Below are 22,352 nucleotides of genomic sequence, written 5' to 3' on the forward strand. Positions count from 1 at the left end.
GCAAGGGTGTGATAGCAAGGAAATGAGTTTTCACGCTTAAAAAGAGTCTTTATAACTTGAACGTGTCAGCCACAGCTTTATCGGAAGATGAGAATTAATAAATCTTTTTTTTTTTTTTTGGCTTTGTTTTGAGATAGAAAGTGATTGGAATAGAAACCCTTGGTGGTATCTGCTACAGTGGATGGTTCTTTTAATACCTCTCCTTGTGCACATTCTGTGCTTACTCTCTCTTGCATGCACTCTCTTGCTCCTCCCCTCCCCCTTTCTCCCTACTCCTTCTTTCTCCCTACTCCTTCTTTCTCCCTCTCTTCCCCTGTCTCCCCACTTTGTTTACTTTGAAAAGAAATGTATTGAGAGTTAGAGGGAATAAATGGAATAAATTGTTTTTGTGGTCTCCTGACCTGATGGTAGTGTTTTTACACTAAAATTACTGCGCTTTTTTTTCCCCTCCCCAATACTAAGCATTTTAAGTTGTATTTTTTGAATACCTCCTAAATTAACATGAGGTTTCATTAGGATTTTCATCATGCTTAAAATGGTAGACTCCCTAATGGGTACATATCAGAATTAGTAATTCTGTAATTTAGTGACTTGTTGGTAAGTATCAACTGTGTATAGGCACTGGGTTCTACATTCTGGAAATGGAATAGTGACCAAGACATAAGTTCCTACTCTCATGACATACATATTCTAGTACTAAGAGACTGATAATTAGTATACAGATAATAGATGCCATGATTTCAAATAGTAACATTCTGTGAAGAAAATAAGGTAATGTCACAGTAAGTGACTTCAGGGTGAGGGGTAGTCCTTTGAAGAGATACCCAAGTTGAGAGATGAGTGGTGGGTATAAGGACTCAGTCATGCAAAGAAGGAGTATCTCAGGCAGACATAACTAACACAGAGGCCTTTGAGTTGATTTTTGAGGAGTAGAAAAGAAAACTAGTGTGGATGGAGCTTAATTAAGAAGCGGCTCTACCGTAAGTGTTCTGAGGGTGCTAGGCAGAGACCTAGTAATGGAGTGCCTGGTATGCTGGCGAAAGTAGTGTGGATTTTATTCCAAGGTGGATTTTGAGTAAGAGAGGGATGAGCAATAACATTCTCTACATGTCTCCGAGGCAGTTACCACGTCCATTCAGGGAGTCAAACATAGTATACTACTATTACCAAATATATGCTGTCCATGGTCAAGTTTCCTGATTGTCCTAACCCTGTGTTTTATAGAGCCTTCTATGATCCAGTTCAGAACCACACATTTACATTTTGTTTCGAGTGTCTTAATCTGCAACAGTTCTTCAGCCTGTCTTTATCTTTCACAACATTTGTATTTTTAAATAGTATGCATCCATTGTTTCACAGACTGTCCCTATTTGGGATTTAATTGATCATTTCTTCATGATTCAATTCAGTTTATGCACTTTCGTCAATAAAAATGTGATGTATCTATATAGACGCGATATATCTGTAGCAGATTACATCAGAGGGTACTTGACGCTACTTTGTCCATTACTGGTAGTGTTGATTTCATATTACTTGGTTTAGGTATTGTTTATCAGACTTTTCCACCATATTTTTTTGTAGTTAAAAAATTATCAAATACTTTGTGCAAATATTCTTCCAGCAAACTTCCACCTAATGGTGAAAATTAGTTATTGTTGCAAAATGGTGATTTGCTAACTATCATTCTCTACACTAGTTAGTTGGTCAGTTGGTGTTCTACAAAAAGAACTTTTTCTTATCTATTTATACATGGATTTGTGGATTCTTTCATTCAGTGTGTTATATAGTTCGTGGTATTCCTTTGATAGTCAACCTGTCCCAAATCTGGCCAATGAAAACCTGTCAAACTATGTCCCTTACCACTTACTATGTCCCCTTCACTTTCTGAGAACTTTTTTTAGTTTTTGGTATAAGAGGGTCCACACTCATCTTGTACTTTCCTTGCCTTAGCCCTGAAGGCAGCCATTTTTTAAGAGCCTGGAATCCTTTTAGTTAAAATGGTATTTAGCAATCAAGATCTGGGCATTAGATTATGTTCACTGCTCCTGTAAATGTCATTGCTTCTAGACTTAGTGGACAGAGTGAAAAAAATAGGTATGTTTAAATCACAAATTCATACTGATACTCTAATTTTAGTCTGTATCTGGGTTCTTTGCCTCCCCAGTTCCTTATTTTTGTTTCCCTTCTCTTCTTCCCTAGTGAGAAACCTAACTACTAGCAGTATACTGATTCCATATTTGCCCACTTGTATGATACATATCAATAGCTTCAGAATTGCTGTATGCATACCGCTACCAACAACAAATCTAAGTAAATTTCAGTATCCACAGTTCTCTTTAGTCTGAGAATAAGTTAAATACTATATTTAAATTTTACTTGGATTAGTTCCTTTTTTTCCTATGTAATTATGGTATTCATTTAGTAGTAAATACATCTTAATTTTTCTAGATGTTGCCAGATTCCCCTTCGTTGGAGATGAAGTATATGTCTTTTTTTTTCTTACAGCTTTATTGAGGTACATTTGATACACAGTAAAGTACATTTATTCAAAGTGTTTGATAAGTTTTGACATGTATACACCTGTGATACCAACACCATAATCAATATTAATGATGGATATGTTCTGTGTAGTTTTTATTTAAATTCCTTTTATTAGCATATTTTTTATGTTTAAGAGCCATTTGCATTTTTTGTGAGAATTGGCTCTTTAATGTTTATTTATGAAAAACAATTTTTTTAATGTTCGTTTATGTTTGAAAGAGAGAGCATGAGTGAGGGAGGGTCAGAGAGAGAGAGAGGGAGACACAGAATCCGAAGCAGGCTCCAGGCTCTGAGCTGTCAGCACAGAGCCCAACACAGGGCTCTAACAGTGTGTGAGGATTGTCACCTGAGCCAAAGCCAGATGCTTAACTGATTAAGCCACCCAGGTGCCACTGTTTATTTTTGAGAGAGAGAGAGAGAGAGCATAGCATACCTGCGCATGTGTGTGAGCAGGGGAGGGACAGAGAGAGAGGGAGACAGAATCCCGAGCAGGCTCCACTCTGTCAGTGCAGAGCTTGACAGGGGACTTGAACTCACGAACCTTGAGATCATGACCTGAGCTGAAATCAAGAGTTGAACGCTTAACCAACTGAGCTACCCAGGCGCCCCGGGTTTGATTCTCATTTGTAGTGTCCCCTTCCACCTTTTTCAATAGAATTGTTCACTTTTTTCTTCCCTATTTTTAAGAAGTTTTTAATGCGTATTAGGGATATTAACTATATAATATCAGTAACTTGTAATATCAGTAATGTATCTATGTAATATCAGTAATCTCAGATCCACTTAGAACTACCTTGGTGTATAAGGTATGAATATTGAATCTAAGTTTGTTTCCAAGTTTGTATCCAGTTGTGTCAACACTACTTTAAAAAAAAATTCATCAGGGTGCAGGAACAACTAGATATTCACATAGAAAATAATGAAATTGGATCTCTACCTCACACCATGTAAAAAAAATGAACTCCAAATAGATCACAGACCTAAAATTAATAGCTAGAACTATAGAAGTCTTAGAGGAGAACACAGGAGTAAATCTTTGTGACTGGACTCAGCAATAGTCTTTTAGATATAATACCAAAAGCACCTGTGACAAAAGAAAAAATAAATTGGAATTCATCAAACATTAAAACTTTTGTGTTTCCAGTGATACTATCAAGAAAGTAAAAAGACAATACATAAAATGGAAGAACATGTTTACAACTTCTTTTGAGTTCTCTAGAGTGATTTAGTTTTTTTCTAGGCTTTCCCTACCCCCAGAATTAGGTTTTAGCTTTTTATAGTCTTTCTAATGAATGCCACTTGTTCATCTGTTCCACTACCTTTAAATTTCTACTCCCCCCCCCCCCGCCCCCACCTTTTGATGTTTGTTTATTTTGAGAAAGAAAGAGCGTGAGAATGAGCAGGGGTGGGGCAGTGGGAGAAGGAGAGAGAATCCCAAGAGGGCTCTGAGCTGTCAAGCACGGAGCCTGACTTGGACTTGATCTCTCACAAACTGTGAGATCTTGACCTAAGCTGAAATGAAGAGTTGGACACTTACCTGACTGAGCCACCCAGCACCCCTCTCCCCACCTTTTTTGTTCCTTATAAATGAATGTGATTTTGTGTCCTTATATTGTCACCTTAGAGTGATTTTATGAGAAAATTATTTTATGAGAAATATAATGATTTTTTAAAATATGCTTTGTAATTTTTTGTTGGTGAGTTCAGTTTGCCTTGTTTTAAACAGGTTTGTTTTCTTTCCTTTTTACCATACTCCTTTCCAATAAGGCAGTTTTGAAATTGCCCCAGCCTGAATTTTTGAAATCCTCAGCTCTGAAGAAGGTCTTAGAGTAGGATCTTCTGGAGAAATTCCTCCAGTCCTTGAGTCAGTATATGGTGGTCTTATTGTTGGTTGCACAGATATTTCTAATTCTTCCCTTCATAGCAAGCAAGCACTTTTCATTTGAAACTGCACTTGTCATTTGAGCCTCTGTTCCTATCAAAAAATTACAGTACCTTTGTTTCAGGTAGTGAGTCTGACTCTTGTTTACTGTCTCGCTTGAGGTGTCTTGGGTTTCATTACTCCCAGGGAGTTGGGTTTTTGACCCCAGTGCCTGTTTCCATTCCCAGCTCCCTGAGTTCTTCCTGTCTTGAGCCCCCGTTCATTAATGGGAGTTTATCACTGTTGTTTTTGGAAAAGCCTGAATTCTCTGCTTTATCTTTCTCTTAATTACTGTATTCATCTATACAAGGTCAACTCTTTACCCTTTCTAGCCCTTCATTTGTACTTAGAAGAATCATCTTATTTTTAGTAATTGAAACATACCTTAAGTTACAGAAAGTCCAGTTTTAATCTTATACCCAATATAATGATTTTTCCTTCCCACATTCTCATTTTTTTTTTTTAACTTATTTTGACTGGGGGGGGGGCAGAGAAAGAGGGGGAAAGAGAGAGAATCCCAAGCAGGTTCTGCACTGTCAGCACCCAATGTGAGGCTCAAACCCACAAACCATGAGATCATGATTTGAGTTGAAACCAAGAGTTGGGCGCTTAACCGACTGAGCCACCCAGAATGCCCCTGCATTCTTATTTTGATAGGGGTGGCGGTTGTTTTGTTCTTTTAATCGTTACTTTCTTCTTACTCTTGTGGTGCTTACTTTCAAGGTTGAGGAAGAAGAAAGAGGAAAGGGAGCAACATTTTACTTGAATGATTCTGTTGTAATCCAGCATGGTGTCATGGCCTGTATATATGTGCTAGCTCTTTTGTGCTAAACCCGAATACATTTATTTTCAGAGGCCCTTATAGAACCTATCACTTGCCCACATAGGCAGTGTACTTCACATTTCACCTTTGGCAACACTCTTCTTTCGTTTACTCCTGGCTCAGCTCTTGCCCGTGAGTACACCCATATTGTGTGTCATCTTACCTTGGTAAATTTGTCTCACGGGTGGACTTATGTTAAATGGGCTTCTAGCAGGACTTAACTTGGCTCAGGGGAAGCACATACGCTTTTTTTCTTTTCCTTGCCATTTTTTATTTTGGAAAACTTCGAACCCACGGAAAAGTTGAGAGGACGGTGGATGAAGAGTCATACGCCCTTCTAGATTTTCTACTTGTTAACATATTTTGCCCATTTGCTGACTTTTTCTTGGCTGAAGTAATTGAGGATCATAATGAGACATTATATCGCTACCTTCCTAAATATTTCTGTATGTCTCTCCAAAAATCAGACATTCTTGTACATAATATGTTTACCACACTCAAAATTCAACAGTGATGTGATACTGTAATACATAGGCCATAGTCAGATTTTCCAAAATGTTTCAGTAAATGCCCTTGATAGCTGGTTTTCTTCCTTATTCAGGATCCAATCAAGGTTTCAGTTAGTTTTTCATATCTCTTTAATCATGAAAAGTTCTTCACCCTTTTTTGCCTTTTGTGGTGTTAATGTTTTTAAAAGAGTCGATGCTGGCTTCTTTGCAGAATACCTCTTAGATGTATGTGGTTGTTTTCTCATGATTAGATTGAAATTTAACAGTTTTACTAACGTTTTGGTTAAGGTGATATTCACCAGATTTTTCTGTAAAAGTACCTGTTTCCTTTTTGCTCTAATCTGTGGAGTGTCAATGTCCTGTTCCCTAACAGTCTCACACCCAATGGTTTCTTAGCATCTGTTGATAATTTTTGTCTGAATCAGTTATTAGTACTTTGGTATTTACAATATGGTTATTTTCTAATTCTGTCATTCTTTCCATGAATAGGTGTTGGCATTCTCCTATAAAAGAATTTTTTGGGGTGCCCGGGTGGCTCAGTCAGTTAAGCACCCGCTTTGAATTTCAACTCAGGTCATGATCTCATGGTTCGTTGGAACGAGCCCCACATTGGGCTCCGAGCTGACAGCAAGAAGCCTGCTTGGGTTTCTCTCCCTCTCTCTCCCTGTTTCTCTCTCCCTCTCTCTCTGCCCCTCCCGCCTTAAAATAAATAAATAAACATTTAGAAAAATAGAGAATTTTTCCTCTTCTCACCTGTAAAGGAAATAATTTGTTTTTAATCCACACATGGATTTTTTAAAAATGTATTATCATCCATTCCTGTTACTCATTTTGATGTGCGACTTGTTTCAAATTTGGCCTCTGGGAATCTATGCATTCTTGCTGTGCCAAACAGTAGAAATGTACTTTATCCAACTGCTGGTCTTTTTTCTCCATGTTATTAAATTTGGCTTCAGTGAATTTAGGCTTCTGCATGCTGAAGGAGGCACTTCCCTGCATAGAAAGTATATTTGCATATGCTCCCAAACTTACAGATTCATATATCAGATTTTCAAGAACTCTCCCTATGCTTCCTGACATCGGCTTACTAGTTTCTGATGTTCAGCAGTGCCCCGCCACCAAGTAAGATGCCATTATGCCCTTTCTCAAGTTCTTTTAGAGCCTCCATTTACTGGATGTGCTTTTGCAATGCCCTACTGTCCTGGGGAGAGGAGGAGAAAAGTCAGAATGCACTTATGTCCTGTGAATTTTCTTGCAAAATGTTTTTGTGGATTTGTCTTTCATGGTCTGGAAAGTACGGTGTTCTCAGGTTCTTTCTTAGTAAGTCCTGCTCAGATATTTAGAATGTGAGATGTATTAATTAGCTAGGACTGCTGTTATGACTGGGTGACAACAGAAATTCTGTCTCATGGTTTTAGAGGCTAGAAATCCCAGAGATCAGTATGTAGGCAAGATTGCTTGCCTCTGAGGGCTATGAGAAAGGACCTGTTCCATGTCTCCCACCTGCTTCTGGTGGTTTGCTAACAGTCTTTGGATTGCAGAAGCATCACCCGATCTCTACCTTCATCTTCATGTGGCATTCTCCTCATTCTCCTTGTGTAGGTATCTGTGTCCAAATTTCCCCCATTTGTAAGGACACTGCACATATTGGATTAAGTGTCTACCCTACTCTCTGGTGTGATCTCATCCCAATTTAACTAATTACAGCTGCACACATCCTATTTCCAAATAAGATCACATTCTGAGGTGCTGGGCATTAGGACTTCAAGGTAAGAATTTGAGTGGGAGACACTCCTAACATGGGTACTTTTTAATCACTGTTCTTCAACAGAAAGGCTGAGACCATTCAACATTCTTGTATATATGGGCTTCTATTTAATTTCATATAATTGAAATTAATAAAGGGTTTTCCCCCCTTATTTCTGGATGTTATAGACTGAATATTTGTGTCCCCCCTCCCCCCAATCCATATGTCGAGAATTAATCCCCAGTGTGATGGTGTTTTGGGGAGGTGATTAAGTCATGAAGGTAGAAGCCCTCATGAATGGGATTAGTGCCCTTAAAAAAAAAGATACCAGAAAGATCCCTCACATACCTCTCTTGTCATATGAGGATACACTGAAAAAAATGGTCTCTGAACTAGAAAGCTGACCTCGACCAGACACAGTGCCTGTTCTTGGACTTCCCAGCTTCTAGAACCCTGAGAAATAAATGTTGTTGATAAGCCACACAGTTTATGGTATTTATGTTACAGCAGCCTGAATAGACTAAGACCCATAGTGTATAAAGAAAATTATGTTCTGTGTCCATGTTAGAACCACAGTAGATAAACTCTCACCAGTTATCACAACCTTTTGTCCAAAATGATTGCTATCCACATCTTTAAAAGTTTATGACGAAACTTTCAAAATTACATAGAATATATGATGAACTGCAATATGTTCATCAACCAGCTTCAACAAATTCCAGTATTTCAATTTTTGCGTCTTCTATTCTCCATGTTACCACCACCAACTCTTCTTTTGAAGATGTTATTTAAATTTAAAAAAAAAAAGCCCCACAGGTGACACTGAATCACTCTTAGGGGAGATACCATTTAGAGCAGTGGAAAAAGGCTTGAAAATGAACTGATGATATGGTTTTACACTAATAGATTTTTATAGTTTTAGTGCTAAAGATGAAAAGCGCCTGAAATGCCTTTACTCCAGTGGTTTCCAAATGAGTTTTTAGCCAAGAAATCATTTGAATTAAATTTACCTGGGAATTCTAAATAAAAGTCCTTAAAATCACTGTGGGGAGATCAAAACACACGTTTTCCTTACCCATAGATAAGTCACTTACATATATCTGTGGAATCCTTTGGGCTCTGTAGAACACATTTTGAAAACCAAGATAAAGTGATTTGTCCAAAGCTGTACTCCTGGGTTGTTGCAGAGATAAGACTCTAGGATACAGGTCTCTTGTGCAGAAATTCTCTTTGTTCTTACTACCTCTTTTTACAGTTTTTGAAAGAATTTTTTCTTACTTGGCTCCTAGACACTAGGTAAGTAAGTGAAATGTGGCCTTCATTTTTCTAGGAAAGCATGGAACCTTCTAAACAATGGCAATTCCTTTCCTTTCCACTAACTCAGTATTAGATCAACAAAATGATCTAAAGCTTTGAACTTTCCACAGCAGATGATTTGGGTTGACAGTCTCTGGTTCTTTAAAAAAAAAAAAAAAAAAAAAAAAACCCCAAAAAACATTTAGAATACGTTGAATTTCTAAATGAAGTTGTTTCATTTTAGTTTCTTGTTCATTGCTAGTGTACGGATATACAGTTGATTTTTATATATTGATCTTGTGTCTTGCAACTTGGCCGAACTAGATAATTTCTAAATTTCTTTTTTTAATTGTATTCTATTTTGATTTTTTTATTTTAGAGAGCACGAGTGGGGGAGAGGGGCAGGATGGCGGGGGGGGAGAGAATCTTAAGCAGGCTCCGTGCTCAACACAGAGCCCAACACAATCCCATGACCCTGAGATCATGATCTAAGCTGAAATCAGGAGTCAGATGCTCAACTGACTGAGCCACCCAGGCACCCCAATAATTTCTAAATTCTGAGTTTGGCTAAGGTGGGTTTTTTTTTTTTAATTTTTTAGGACATTTTTACTTATAAAATTCATTTATTGTAAGTGTACAATTCCATCTTTAGAAATGTATAGAACTGTACAGTCATCACCACAATCTGTTTTAAAATGTTTTCATCATCCCAAAAAGTTCTCTTGTGCTGGTTTAAACTTAAGTAATGCTCCTGCCCTCCCGCTCCCCCAGGCACCCACTTATCTATTTTCAGTTTCTATAATTGCCCTTTCTAGACACTTCATATAAATGGAATTATACAATATGCAGGGGTGTATGTCTGGCTTTTTTCACCTAGCATAATGTTTTTGAGGTTCATGATCCTAGTCTGTTCTTTTTAACTGCCGACTAGTAGTCCATTGTATGGATATACACATTTTGTCTGTCTCTTCACCAGTTGGTGGGAATTTGGATTGTTTTTATGTTTGGGCTACTATGAGTAATGTTATGAATGTTTCTGTAAATGTATTTGTGTATACAATAAGGTATCATTTCTCTTGTATAGACTTCTAGGAGGAAAATTGCTAGGTTGTATGGTAAATTTACATTTTAACTTCTCAAGGGTTGGCAAACTGTTTTCTAGAGTGGAAATGAATGAGGGTTCCAGTGTCTCGACATCCTGATAGTTATTTTGTCTTTTTGATTATATCTACTGTACTGAGTGAATGAATAGTGGTATCTCATTGTGGTTTTCATTAGCATTTTTCTGAGGGCTTGTGATACTGAGCATCTTTTCATGCACTTATCAGCTATTTATATATTGTCTCTGGAGAAATGTCTGTTCAACCTTTTGCCCATTTTTATATGGTTTATTTGTCTTTTTATTAAGAGTTCTTTGTATATTTTGTATACTCGTCCCTTATCAGATACATGATTTGCAACAATTTTCTCCTAATCTGTGCCTTCTCTTTTCACTTTCATAGTGTCTTTTGAAACTCAAACATTTTATTATGGTAAAGTTCAGTTTATCAAATTTTTATTCTATACATTGTACCTTTGGTATCCTATCCTAATAAGAACGTTTTGCCAATCCAAAGTCACAGATACTTTTCCCCTGTGTTTTCTTCAAATATTTACAGTTTTAGCTCCTAATGCTTAAGTCTGTCATCCATTTTAATTTAATTTTTATGTATCGTGTAAGGGAAAGGTCTAACTTCATATATTTGCATGTATATCTAGTTATCTTGGCACCTTTTTTTTTTTTTGAAAATATTATTCTTTTCTCCATTGGTTTGTGTTGATAAAAACCATAAATGTAAGAAATTCTGAACTCTTTCTTGATTTACATGTCTGTCTTTGTGTCAGTACCGTACTGTCTTCATTATTGTGACTTACAGTAAGTTTTAAAATCAGATGGTGTATATCCTCCCAACTTTTGTTATTTTTTTTCAAAATGGTTTTGGCTATTCTAGCTTTGAACTTTCATACAAATTTTAGGATTGGCTTTTCAATTTCTACAAAAAAACCCTGCTGGAATTAGACAGTGAATGCATTAAATTTGTAGATTAGTTTGGAAAGATTTGCCAATATTAAGTGTTCCAATATTGACAATAGTAAATGTCCTGATCTCTGAGTATGAGATGTCTTTTCATTTACTTAGATCACCATTAATTTACGTGTAAATTCTTTAAGTGTACATGTCCTGCCTGTCCTTTATTAAGTTTATTCCTAAGTTTTTATTCTTTATGATATTATGAATAGAGTTTTAATTTCAATTTCCTGTTGTTCATTGCTTAGTATATAGGTATACTTGCTTTTGTATGTTGATTTTGTATCTGGCAACTTTGCTGAACTCATTTATTACTTTCTAGGATTTGAGGACAAATAGAATGCGAAGACAAATAGGATTCTATAATCTACCTGTAAAAACCTCCTTCTCTTTACTTCTTCCTTTCCATTATGGGTGTCCTTGGTTTATTTTTCTGTCCTTTTCCTTTTTTCTCCCCCCTATACTACATTATAGCTAGAACCTGTAGTATAGTGTTGAATAGCAGTGGCAACAATGGACAGCCTTGTCTTACTTCGTTTTTACAGGAGAAAGCATTCATTCATTCATCATTAAATGTGATGTTAGCTCTTGGTATTTTGTAAATATCCTTATCAGATTAAGGATATTCTTATCCATTCCCAGTTTAAGAGTTTTTTTGTTTGTTTTTTTTTACCAAGAATCGTATTGAATTTTGTCAAATGCTTTTTCTGCATCTATTGAGGTGATCGTATGGTTTTCTTCTGTTAATATGGTATATTACCTTAATTGATTTTAGAATGTTAAGCCAAGTTTGCATACTTTGGGTAAATCCCACTTGGTGATGGTGGCCAATCCTTTTGATCTCTTGCTTAATTTCTTGTTATGTCTTTGGTATGGCTCAGTATCAGGGTAGTAATGGCTTCATAGAGTGAGTCAGAGAATACTGCCTCCTCCTCTATTTCTGAAATAGTTTGTTGAAGAGTGGCATTATGTCTTCTTTTAAATATTTGGTAGAATTTACCAGTGAAGTCATTTGGGCCTGATTTTTTTCTTTGTGAGGTTTTTAATTACTAATTCAATTTCTTTACTTATATGTGTCTATTCAGATTTTTCTGTTTCTTCTGGAGTGCACTTTGGTAGTTTCTGTCTTTCAAGGAGTTTTTTCATATCATCTGAGTTGTTGAACTTATTGGCATAAAGTTCATAATGTTCCCTTATACCATTTTATTATGTATATATATTTTTAAAGTAAGATCTGTGGCCAATGGGGGACTTGAATTCACAACTCCACGATCAAGAGCCACATGCTCCACTGACTGAGCCAGCCAGGCACCCCTCTTCTACCATTTTAATATCTGTAGGATCTATAGTGATGTCACCCTTCTCATTCATGATATTGGTAAATACGTATTCTTTTTTCCTTATCACTTTAGCTAAAAGTTAACAATTCTGTTGAGCTTCTCAAAGAACTAGCTCTTGGTTGAATTCATTTTCTCTATTGTTTTCTCCCTTTGATCTTTATTATTTTCTACCCTCCTCTTACTTTGCATTTAATTTGTTCTTCTCTTTGCAGTTCATTAAAGTATAAGCTTAGGTCACTGATTTGAGAACTTTCTTCTTTTATATAGATATTTAGTCCTTTAAATATTCCTTTAAGTACTACTTTAGTGGTATCCTACAAATTTGAATATGTTATGCTTCCATTTTTGTTTAGTTCAAGATACTTTTCTGATTTTCTTTTTGGTATCTTTTTTGAGCCATTGGTTATTTAGAAGTTCCTTAAATGGTTTCCAAATATTTGAAGATTTCCCAAGGATCTTTCTGTTTTGGATTTCTAATTTAATTCTGTTCTGGTCAAAGAACACACATATTTAATATGACTTGAATCCTTTTGAATTTATTGAGTCTTGTTTTATGGCTTTAGTGGTAATTTTTTTTTTTAATGTTTACTTTTGAGAGGGAGAGAGAGAGAGTGAATGAATGAATGGAAGAGGGACAGAGAGAGAGGGAGACACAGAATCCAAAGCAGGTTTCGGGTCCAAGCTGCCAGCATAGAGCCCGACGTGGGGCTTAAACTCACGAACCACGAGGTCATGATGCTAAATTGACTGTGCCTCCCAGGCATCCCTCTTACTGGTTATTCTATGCGCACTTAAGAAACATGTGTATTTTGGTGTTTTGAGTGTAGTATTCTATAAATGTCAATTAAGTAAAGTTGTGGTTAGTGTTGTTCAGGTCTACCTTGCTGATTTTCTAACTGGTTGTTCTATCAGTTATTGAAAGGGGGTATTGAAATCTCCAATCATAATTATTGATCTGTGCATTACTCTTTGTAGTTCTTTCAGTTTTGACTTCATATATTTTGAAGCTCTGTCATTAAGTTCATAAATATTTAGTATCGTTCTCTTGACTAAATGACTCCTTTATCCTGATAAAGTGATCATCTTCATTTTAGGTACTCACTCTTCTTTGTTCTGAACTGTACTCTGATATCAATATATTCAGTCAGACTTTCTTGTGACTAGTGTTAGCTTGATATATATCTTCTTCTATCTTTATTTTTAATCTTTGTTTATATTTAAATTGTTTAGATAGGCAGTATCTAAATCTAAATCTAAAATTTTTAGATTGGCAGTATCCAATCTAAAATTGGATTTCACTTTTTTAATCTTAACTGACAGTCTCTGCATTTAAAAATTAGTGTGTTAGGTCATTTACATGTATTGTGATTATTGCTGTGATTAAGTTTGAGTCTGTCATCTTTGTTATTTATTTTCTGTTTGTCCCATGTTTCTTGTTCCTTCTTTCTGCCTTCTTTTTCATTAATCGGGTATTTTTAAAAATTTTTATTTATGTCTTTTCTTCAGTCCTTAGCTGTAATTCTTTGTGTCTTTGTTTTGTGCTGTTTTTACCGTAATGGTTGCTTTAGCATATACAACTTACCAGTCTACATTTAAGGGATATTATACCATAAGAACCTTACTATAGGTAGGGTACTTGTATTTCTGTCCCCTAGGCTTTTTATTATCATTTGTCAAGCATTTTACTATTATGTATATTATAAATTCCATAATACATTTTTCATTTTACTTCTGCCTATAGGTCTTCCTTTAATGTTCTTTTAGTGAAGGTCTTTTGGTCATGAATTCTTTTGTGTGAATATGGTGTTTTTACTTTGACTTTTTTTTTTTAACCGCTTTATTAAGATATAATTCACATACTATACCATTCACCCATTTAAAGTGAACATTCAAGGGCATCTGAATGGCTCTGTTGGTTAAGTATCCGACTCTTGATCTTGGCTCAGGTCAGGATCTCATGATTGTGAGATTGAGCCCTGCATCCAGCTCAACACAGAGCTCTGTGCTGAGACTGCTTGGGATTCCCTCTCTCTCCCTTTCTTTCTGGCCCTCTCCTGCTCAATTCTCTCTCATGTGCATGTTTGCTCGCTCTCTCTCTCTCTCTCTCAAAATAAATAAACACACAAAAAAGAAAATCTTTCTTTAAAAAAATAGTGTTTTTAATACGTTTGTAGGATCTTATAGCCTTTATCACAGTTTTATTTTGGGACATTTTTGTCCCCCTAAAAGAAACCCCATACCCTTTAGCAGTTGTTCTGATCAGTTCCTATTCACTCTCATGTTTGGGAGAGATCCCCTACCCTAAATACCACAAGATGACTGAGCATACAACATCCAACATGGGACAGATGAGATAGCAATGTATTAGTTACATATACTCACAGCTCAACGGAGGGGAAAACCTCACAACATACAGGGCCACATGGGTGTTGTACTTGGGATCAAAGTGAACAAACATGGGCTGTGGGAGGCAGCCTTTATAGTAACATGAGGATGAGGTGACCCCTGGTTCCCACTAGAAGGTGTGATTACTTGTTCAAATAATTTCATAGGCTGGCAGGGAAGTAAAACTCATTAAGTTAAAAACCAAGTAGAATGCAACTAGTACAGCTGCATGGGGAACTAACTTACTTACTTACTTTCTTTCTTTCTTTCTTTTTTTCTTTCTTTTCTTTTCTTTTCTTTCTTTTCTTTCTTTTCTTTCTTAAATTTTATTTGAAGTAATCTTTATATTCAACATGGGGCTTGAACTCAAACCCTGAGATCAAGAGTTACATGCTCTGCCAAGTGAGCCAGCCAGGTGCCGAAGCAACTTTTCCACAGGATGGGGTGGGGCACATATCTGGTTAAGAGTAGGGGAACTCATGGTTAGGCATTTGGAGCCCTGCGAGGCCCAATGTGTCAAGGCAGCAGTTAATATTGAATCTTAATTTCATGCCTTACACCACAACAGTGAGTCTGCATTCCTCCCTGATCTCTCCTTCATCCCTTGACCACCACAAATCTGTTTTCTATCTTTATGGGTATGCCTATTCTAGACATTTCATATAAGTGGACTCCTACCATAGATGGTATTTTGTGTCTGAATTTTTCCCCTTAACGTCAGGTTTTCAAGGGTCATCGTGTTGTACCATCGATCAGTACTTCACACCTTTGTATTGCTGATTAGTATTCCATTCTGTGGCTGTATTACATCTTATTTATCCATTCTTCAGTTGATGGGCATTTAGTTGTTTCCACTTTTTGGCTGTTAGGAATAACGCTGCTCTGAACATTTGTGTACAATTTTTGTGTGGATGTATGTTTTCGTTTTTCTTTGGTATATGCCTAACTTTTCCTTTGCTTTTTAAAGCTTTTTATGCTGGATGTAAAATTTGGGTTGGTAGGGTTTTGTTTTTTTTCCTCTTTCAGTGATTTCAATATGTTCCCCTTCTGCCCTCTAGTTTGCATTGTTTCTGATGAGAAATCTGCTTTCATCTTTATCTTTATGCCTCTGACCACATAATGGCTTAGTCTGCTTTTAAGATTTTCTTTTTATCATTGGTTTTAAGTAGTTTGATTATAACATGCTCTGGTATAGTTTTCTTTATATTGCTTGTGTTCAGGGTTTGTTGAGATTCTTAGATCTGTGGGTTTACAGTTTTCATCAAATTTAGAGAGACTTCAGCTGTTATTTCTTTAACTATTTGTTTGGTCCCACTCCCACTTTGGGACTCCAATTATTCATAAAGTACACTGCTTGTCCCACAACTAACTGATATTCTTTTCATTTTGGAGGGATTCTTTTTTCTCTGTGTTTTCCATTTTTTATAATTTCTGTTGCTGTGCTTTCAAACTCAGTGCCTTTTCTAATTTCAAATCTCTTGTCAATCCCATTCAATATATTTTTCATCTCCGTTATCTCAAGAAGTTTGATTTGGGTCTTTTATATTTTCTAGGTCTCTGCTTAACTTTATGAACATAGAGTAGTTCTAATAACTGTTTTAATGTCTTTCTCTGCGAATTCTAACATTAATTTCTATTGATTAACTATTCTGTTAAATTTGCAATTTTTTTTTTTTTTTTTTTTTTTTGGTAATCTTTCAGTGGATGCCTGATATTGTGAAATTTACTTTGTTGGATGCTAGATAATTTTATATTCTTGTAAATCTTCTTGAGCTTTATTTTGGGATGCAATTGTTACTTAGAAACAATATGAGCATTTCAGGTCTTATTTTTATGATATGTTAGGTGGGTCCATTGCCATGCCCAGTGTGGGTTAATTATTCTCCACTACTGAGGCAAGACCTTTCTGAGTATTCAGTACCCTGTGAATTATGTGTTTTACAGTCTGTGGAAGTAGGCCCTGTAGCCCAGAGTGAGCCTCATCTTCTCAGCTTAGGTCCTCCATGCCCAGTCTCATTTCACCTCTGCACCACTGCATGGGAATTCTCTCAAGGCCGTCATAGAGCTCACCATCTTTGTTTTCCAGATTGCCTGTGTTATCTGATGCCGAAATATCTTAAAAATAGTTTCTTTTCTTCTCCTTCAGTTATTTTGGGGTATGGGGGGGTGCTAAATCTAGTCCCTTTGATGCCATTTTTGGCTGGAAGAGAAGTCTGCCCAAAAGGTTTTGACAGATGACGAAATCAGTTGGGATATGAACTCTTACATGGATTTGTTTTCATAGGATATTTTTGTTAGTATTTAAATTCATGATAAATTTCTTGATCTAAGTTAGTTTTCTTTCACCCTTACAGCTTGCCTCTGAATATTGATTTGCTAGATAGTCCAGACTTAATGGAAACAACCATTGATGATCTAATTGGGGCACCTGACACTCTGGAAACACCCCAAGTGCCAGATGAAGTTAACACAGTCACCGGGCAAACTGGATTAGAGGAACCTAAAGAGGAGTGCGGGAGTAAGTAAATGTTCTGTATAACATCAAGGACAACTTTTTATTTTACATCCCTTTGAAGTGAGCTATTTAAATCAGTTCCTTCAAGAATGTTTTATGCAATAGTTGAATTTTAAAATTTAAGGAAGAATAGTTATGCCTTCTTGCCTGTTTTTGGCTTAAGGGTCCATTGAAATTGTTAAGATTACATAATTGGGACAATTAAACATTTGTGTCATTTGGGGCGCCTGGGTGGCTCAGTCGGTTGAGCGTCCAGCTTCGGCTCAGGTCATGATCTCACAGCCCGTGAGTTCGAGCCCCGCGTCGGGCTCAGTGCTGACAGTGTAGAGCCTGGAGCCTGCTTCGGATTCTGTGTCTCCCTCTCTCTCTGCCCCTCCCCTGCTCATGCTCTGCCTCTCTCTGTCTCAAAAATAAATAAAAACATTAAAAAAAAAATTAAACATTTGTGTCATTTATAAGTCATTAAACATTCATGAATTTTCTTTTTTCTTTTTAATGTTTATTTATTTTTGGAGAGAGAGACAGCACAAGCCGGGGGAGGGGGGGGGTGGAGGCGGACAGAGAGAGAGGGAGACACAGAATCCAAAGCAGGCTCCAGACTCTGAGCTGCCAGCACAGAACTTGACGCAGGGTTTGAACTCGTGAACTGAGAGATCATGACCTGAGCTGAAGTCAGCACCTTAACCGACTGAGTCACCCAGGAACCCTAAGCATTCATGAATTTTCAAACTTGCTTTTTTTACTTTGTTTCTTAAGTGGAAATTAAGAGAAAATTTCCTTAAAGATTTCCTATAACACAGGATTTAATAGATGTTCAGACATCCCATTAGCTCCTAGGAAGTATTTTGTTATTAATGAGGACTGTTGTTCCAGACCCACAAAAATAAATAATCCAGGAAGAGTGCTGCTTAACTTTTTACAAAGTTAAGATACCTAACAGGAAGTGAGCCCCTCATTACAAAAGGTATTCAAACAGAGCTTAAATGATGTTGAAGTTGTGACAGAAGAAATTCTTGTGTAGCATGGGGGTTTCATTAATAAGACTTTTACTGAGTTCACATTTATAACGTGTTCAGAGTCATTCAATGAAAATAGAGTGTTTTGATATTAGGAATTAAGGTTTTATAATCTTGGTATCCAATTTATTCTGTATTTTCTTTTGGCTATAATATCAAAATCCTGATTCACATAGGTAAGTAGCTATACATGGTAACTTTTTTAAAAACATCCTGTAATTTTAGGATGTTCCTCAGACAAACAGAAGTAGCACAAGAAGCTTTATTTCAGCCAGAACTCCCCCCCCCCCCCCCCAACCCAGAACCCAATTTTGGGGGGTATTAAGTTATCAGCATAAGCTAAAGTATTTGTGGTCTCAACATCATCATGTTTAAAATTTAGTATCGCATAAAGAAGCGTTAAGAAAACCAGGAGATGGCAATTAAAGTACATAAACGAAAATGGAGGATTTGGGGAAGATCAGTGTTGAATTTGTGATTTTGTACGTTAAAATTACTGGAAAAGTTTTAAGAACTGCCAGTACTGGAAAACTGTCTCTGGAAATTCTGTTATCATCGTACTAGGATCAGCTATGGGAATCAGTATTCCTTAAAAGCTCCCTATCTGGTTTTAATGTGTAGCCTTGGGAGGGATCCACTGAGTTAATGAATGGACACTTTATAAGATCCCTTTGACGAGGAGAAAATGATTTCATAGTTTTTCCCTCCCTTCTACCTAATTAAATAGAAATTACTGGGCATGGGGCGCCTGGGTGGCTTGGTTGAGCATCCGACTTCAGCTCAGGTCATGGTCTTGCAGTTCTTGAGTTCAAGCCCCTCATTGGGTTCTGTGCTAACAAACAGCTCAGAGCCTGGAGCCTGCTTCAGATTCTGTATCTCTGTCTCTCTGTCCCTCCCCTGCTCATGCTCTGCCTCTCTCTGTCTCTCAAAAATAAGTAAATGTTAAAATTAAAAAAAAACAATTACTAGGCATTCAACAGCTTGCTTTTTCATGAGACTGTGTGAAAATTCAAACTCATACCAGATTAGTCCCTGCAAAATAAGATTATTACAGAGTGGCTAATTTAAATAGAGTTCGTTTAAAGCTGAATTGTGTTTAATATATTATCTTTTCAGTGGTTAGAGAACTTTATTTGTAATGTGTTTTGCAGCTAGGTGGAACATAAGAGAGACAAAAGGCTTTTCCTGCATTGCACCTGTGTTATCAATACATAATATGTTGTATCAGTCAATAAATAAATGTATGTCCTCCATCTGTTTGCTTCATAAAAGTGTAGTTTTAGGCAGCGTATAGTCAGGGCCGAGGAAAGAAAGTGGCAAGGCAAAGTACTGAGGTCGGCAGGAGGAGCTTGGGTTGTGGTTGTGGAAGGATCGTGTCACAGGTGTTCTCTGCCTTTTCTTCGGATATTTTGGCTGGTAAGCCTTCTTAACTGCACATGCTCTTGAGATTCCATGTCCAGTGGCTTTCTAGGAGTACTGTAGATACAGGGCAATGTTCCTGTTTGGGTTAACTTTTAAAGGCCAACTAGGACTCAGTTATCCACACTTTTTTTTTTTTAATTTTTTTTTAACGTTTATTCATTTTTGAGAGACAGAGAGAGACAGAGTGCAAGTGGGGGAGGGGCAGAGAGAGAGGGAGACACAGAATCTAAAGCAGGCTCCAGGCTCTGAGCTGTTAGCATAGAGCCTAACACGGGGCTCGAACCCACGAACCATGAGATCATGACCTGAGCCGAAGTTGGATGCTTAACCGACAGAGCCACCCAGGCTCCCCAACATGCTCTTTTTTTTTTTTTTTAATGTTCATTTTTAAGACAGAGTACGAGCGGGGGAGAGGCAGAGAGAGAAGGAGACATAGAATCTGAAGTGGGCTCCAGACTCTGAGCTGTCATCACAGAGCCCGATGAGGGCGGGGGTTGAACCCACAAACTACAAGATCATGACCTGAGCCAAAGTTGGACGCTTAACTGACTGAGCTACCCAGGTGCCCCTGTTTGGGTTAACTTTTAAATTAATAGTTACCTGGTTCTAGAAAGAAAATGTATTTATTCTGTGGTCATCTGGATTATTCCATTTAATTTTTGGTAACTGGTATTGGGGAAAAAAACTTAAGTGTATTACCTCACACAGCTGTGACAGATTGACAGACTAAGGGGCCATGTTGCCATTTTTTCCCCAGCATTAAAAGATGCCTCAGAGAAGCTCAGACACCTTGAGTTGGAAAGCAGTCTGTTGCTGTCCTCCCGTCCCAGCGTTGATGTCAACATCAACAACCAGGTATTCAGATTTCTCCCTCATATACCTGTACACATCTTCAGACCTTGTGGAAATCCCTGCTTTCCAAAGCTGATGCTTTCTCTCTCTTCTTTCACTGGGGAATGTGTGTGTGTGGACTTCTTACAGATCTCTTTAAAAAGCACAGTTCATGTATGTTCTGGAGGAAAGGAAGAAACTTGGGCCATGATAGGAACTGTAAAGTCATCTCCTGAGTGTTTTTAAACACACATGCAAAGTGTTGTGGTTGCTTTAAACTTGTTCTTTTGATTCAGCCCATCCTCTTTCTAATTCTATTCAATGGGTTGTGCTATAGTTGAAGAACCAGTTGAAAGCCTTTCAAAATTACAGAAGGATTTGTTCAAATGGGAGCTGCTCTGTCCTATAAACAAGGAAGAGAATGGAACTTGAGATGCTTCAGCTTTGTCCTTCATAACTTTTACCACCCTGTGCCCTTGGAGTTTTAGGTGTGAGGTGGGGGGTGCATCCCAATTTAACATATTAAACTTTAGTTCATTGTTTGAGTGTAATTTAAAAATTTTCTTAAATAACTTATAGAGATAATTAAAAATAGATCAGATGAGGTAAAAATAATTTACTGTGTCAGCTACTAGGTGTCCCTACTAAATAGAAGAGTAAATTTTAGATAATGATCTGGAGACACCCTTTTTTCCATATATAGACAACAGATAACAAGGGTCTGTTGAATTAATTTTGTTGTGGTTTTAAAGAGGAAAAGAGACCAGCTGATTTGTAGTGTTCTTTCATCCTTGGATAACTAGCTGGAATTTCTTCAGAGACCAGTATAACAGAGAGAGTGATTTTCTTCTTTCTTGTCATTGTTCAAGCTATCTTTTTGAATCCAACTTGGTTTTCTTTTTCCTTTTTCTGTTTTTGCTTAGGAATGTCTTTTACAAGCTGATTAAATTCCAGAAAGGCTTTCATTTTCTTGACCCCTCAGTATTTTTCAATTATATTGATCTGTTTGCTTTCATATCGTCCATTGTTTTTACTATCTCTATAGGTAGGGGAATGCAGGGTCAGAGACAGAGGGTTAATTGAAAGCTCTAGATGAAAGTTTTAGAGGGTTAGGAATTAATTTGAGAAGAATTTAATGAAGGACTAGAATGAACCTGAAGGAGAATGGTGAATCTTTCTGGGCATAGGGTGGGAGAAGAGGAATGATTGTTCCACTGGAAGGGAGTTCATGCAAATCCACTGAATAGCAATGTGTTTCTTTTGTAAAATTCCCTGCATGTCTTATTATAATATCACTGAGCCTCCAAAGCAGAGAATCTGTTAAATTAATCTTGAAGACTTGAAGAACGAACAGGAGTGTGGGTTCAGGATAGGAAAGGGAGTGTAAGAGTAGGTTAGGTAAAGGACAGTGGCTGCCGTAAAGGAACATTCTGGGGTTCACATAGCTAGAAAAAATGATAGCTAATATTTAGTGAGATTAATCAACACCAGGCAGGAATAACAAGAAAGAACTCAGTGTTGTATTAAAAAAAAATAAGAGACCTCTTTATAACTAGAGTGCTATATACAAGTTTGATTCCTGTTTTATATATATGATACATTTTTAATCCAGTCTGATTTCTCTACCTTTATCATCAGTAGATCACGTTTTCTTAGGGAATGCAAATTAATCTTGATATAAGCTTTACTAATTAAAGTAATCTTAGAATGAAAAACCTGTAAATAAAATACATTAGGGTAAAGCAAAGTACCAATTTTGGATGATTAGCTCTAAGAATTGTGGAACTGAGAAGCTGTAAGCCAGTGACAGAATGTTAGGCTCAGACTAGCACTACTGACAGCAGAGTTGACTTCAAACTCATGTCTTGAGAACCCATTTTAGAGGGACCTTATGCCATGGGAGGCCTACATTACCCAGGATTGATGCAGTCCCTTGAC

The 22,352-nt window shown here is 37.0% G+C and overlaps 1 protein-coding gene across 5 annotated transcripts in view; it reads left to right on the plus strand.

Moving 5' to 3' along the window:
- Positions 1-22,352, plus strand: part of EPB41L5 (erythrocyte membrane protein band 4.1 like 5) — a 140,963-nt gene that overhangs the window by 85,343 nt on the left and 33,268 nt on the right. For 4 of the 5 annotated variants that reach the window (XM_019469374.2, XM_019469371.2, XM_019469372.2 and 1 more), the window contains exons 17-18: positions 16,985-17,148; positions 20,341-20,438. In XM_019469374.2, coding sequence (XP_019324919.1) covers positions 16,985-17,148; positions 20,341-20,438 — 262 coding nt within the window. Of the gene's footprint in view, positions 1-16,984; positions 17,149-20,340; positions 20,439-22,352 lie in introns of those variants that run through there. The other variant, XM_053909728.1, reaches the window with a different exon arrangement.

Source organism: Panthera pardus, unplaced genomic scaffold (genome assembly GCF_024362965.1).
Source record: "Panthera pardus isolate Hobbes unplaced genomic scaffold, ASM2436296v1 HiC_scaffold_10, whole genome shotgun sequence".
NCBI classification, from domain to species: domain Eukaryota; kingdom Metazoa; phylum Chordata; class Mammalia; order Carnivora; family Felidae; genus Panthera; species Panthera pardus.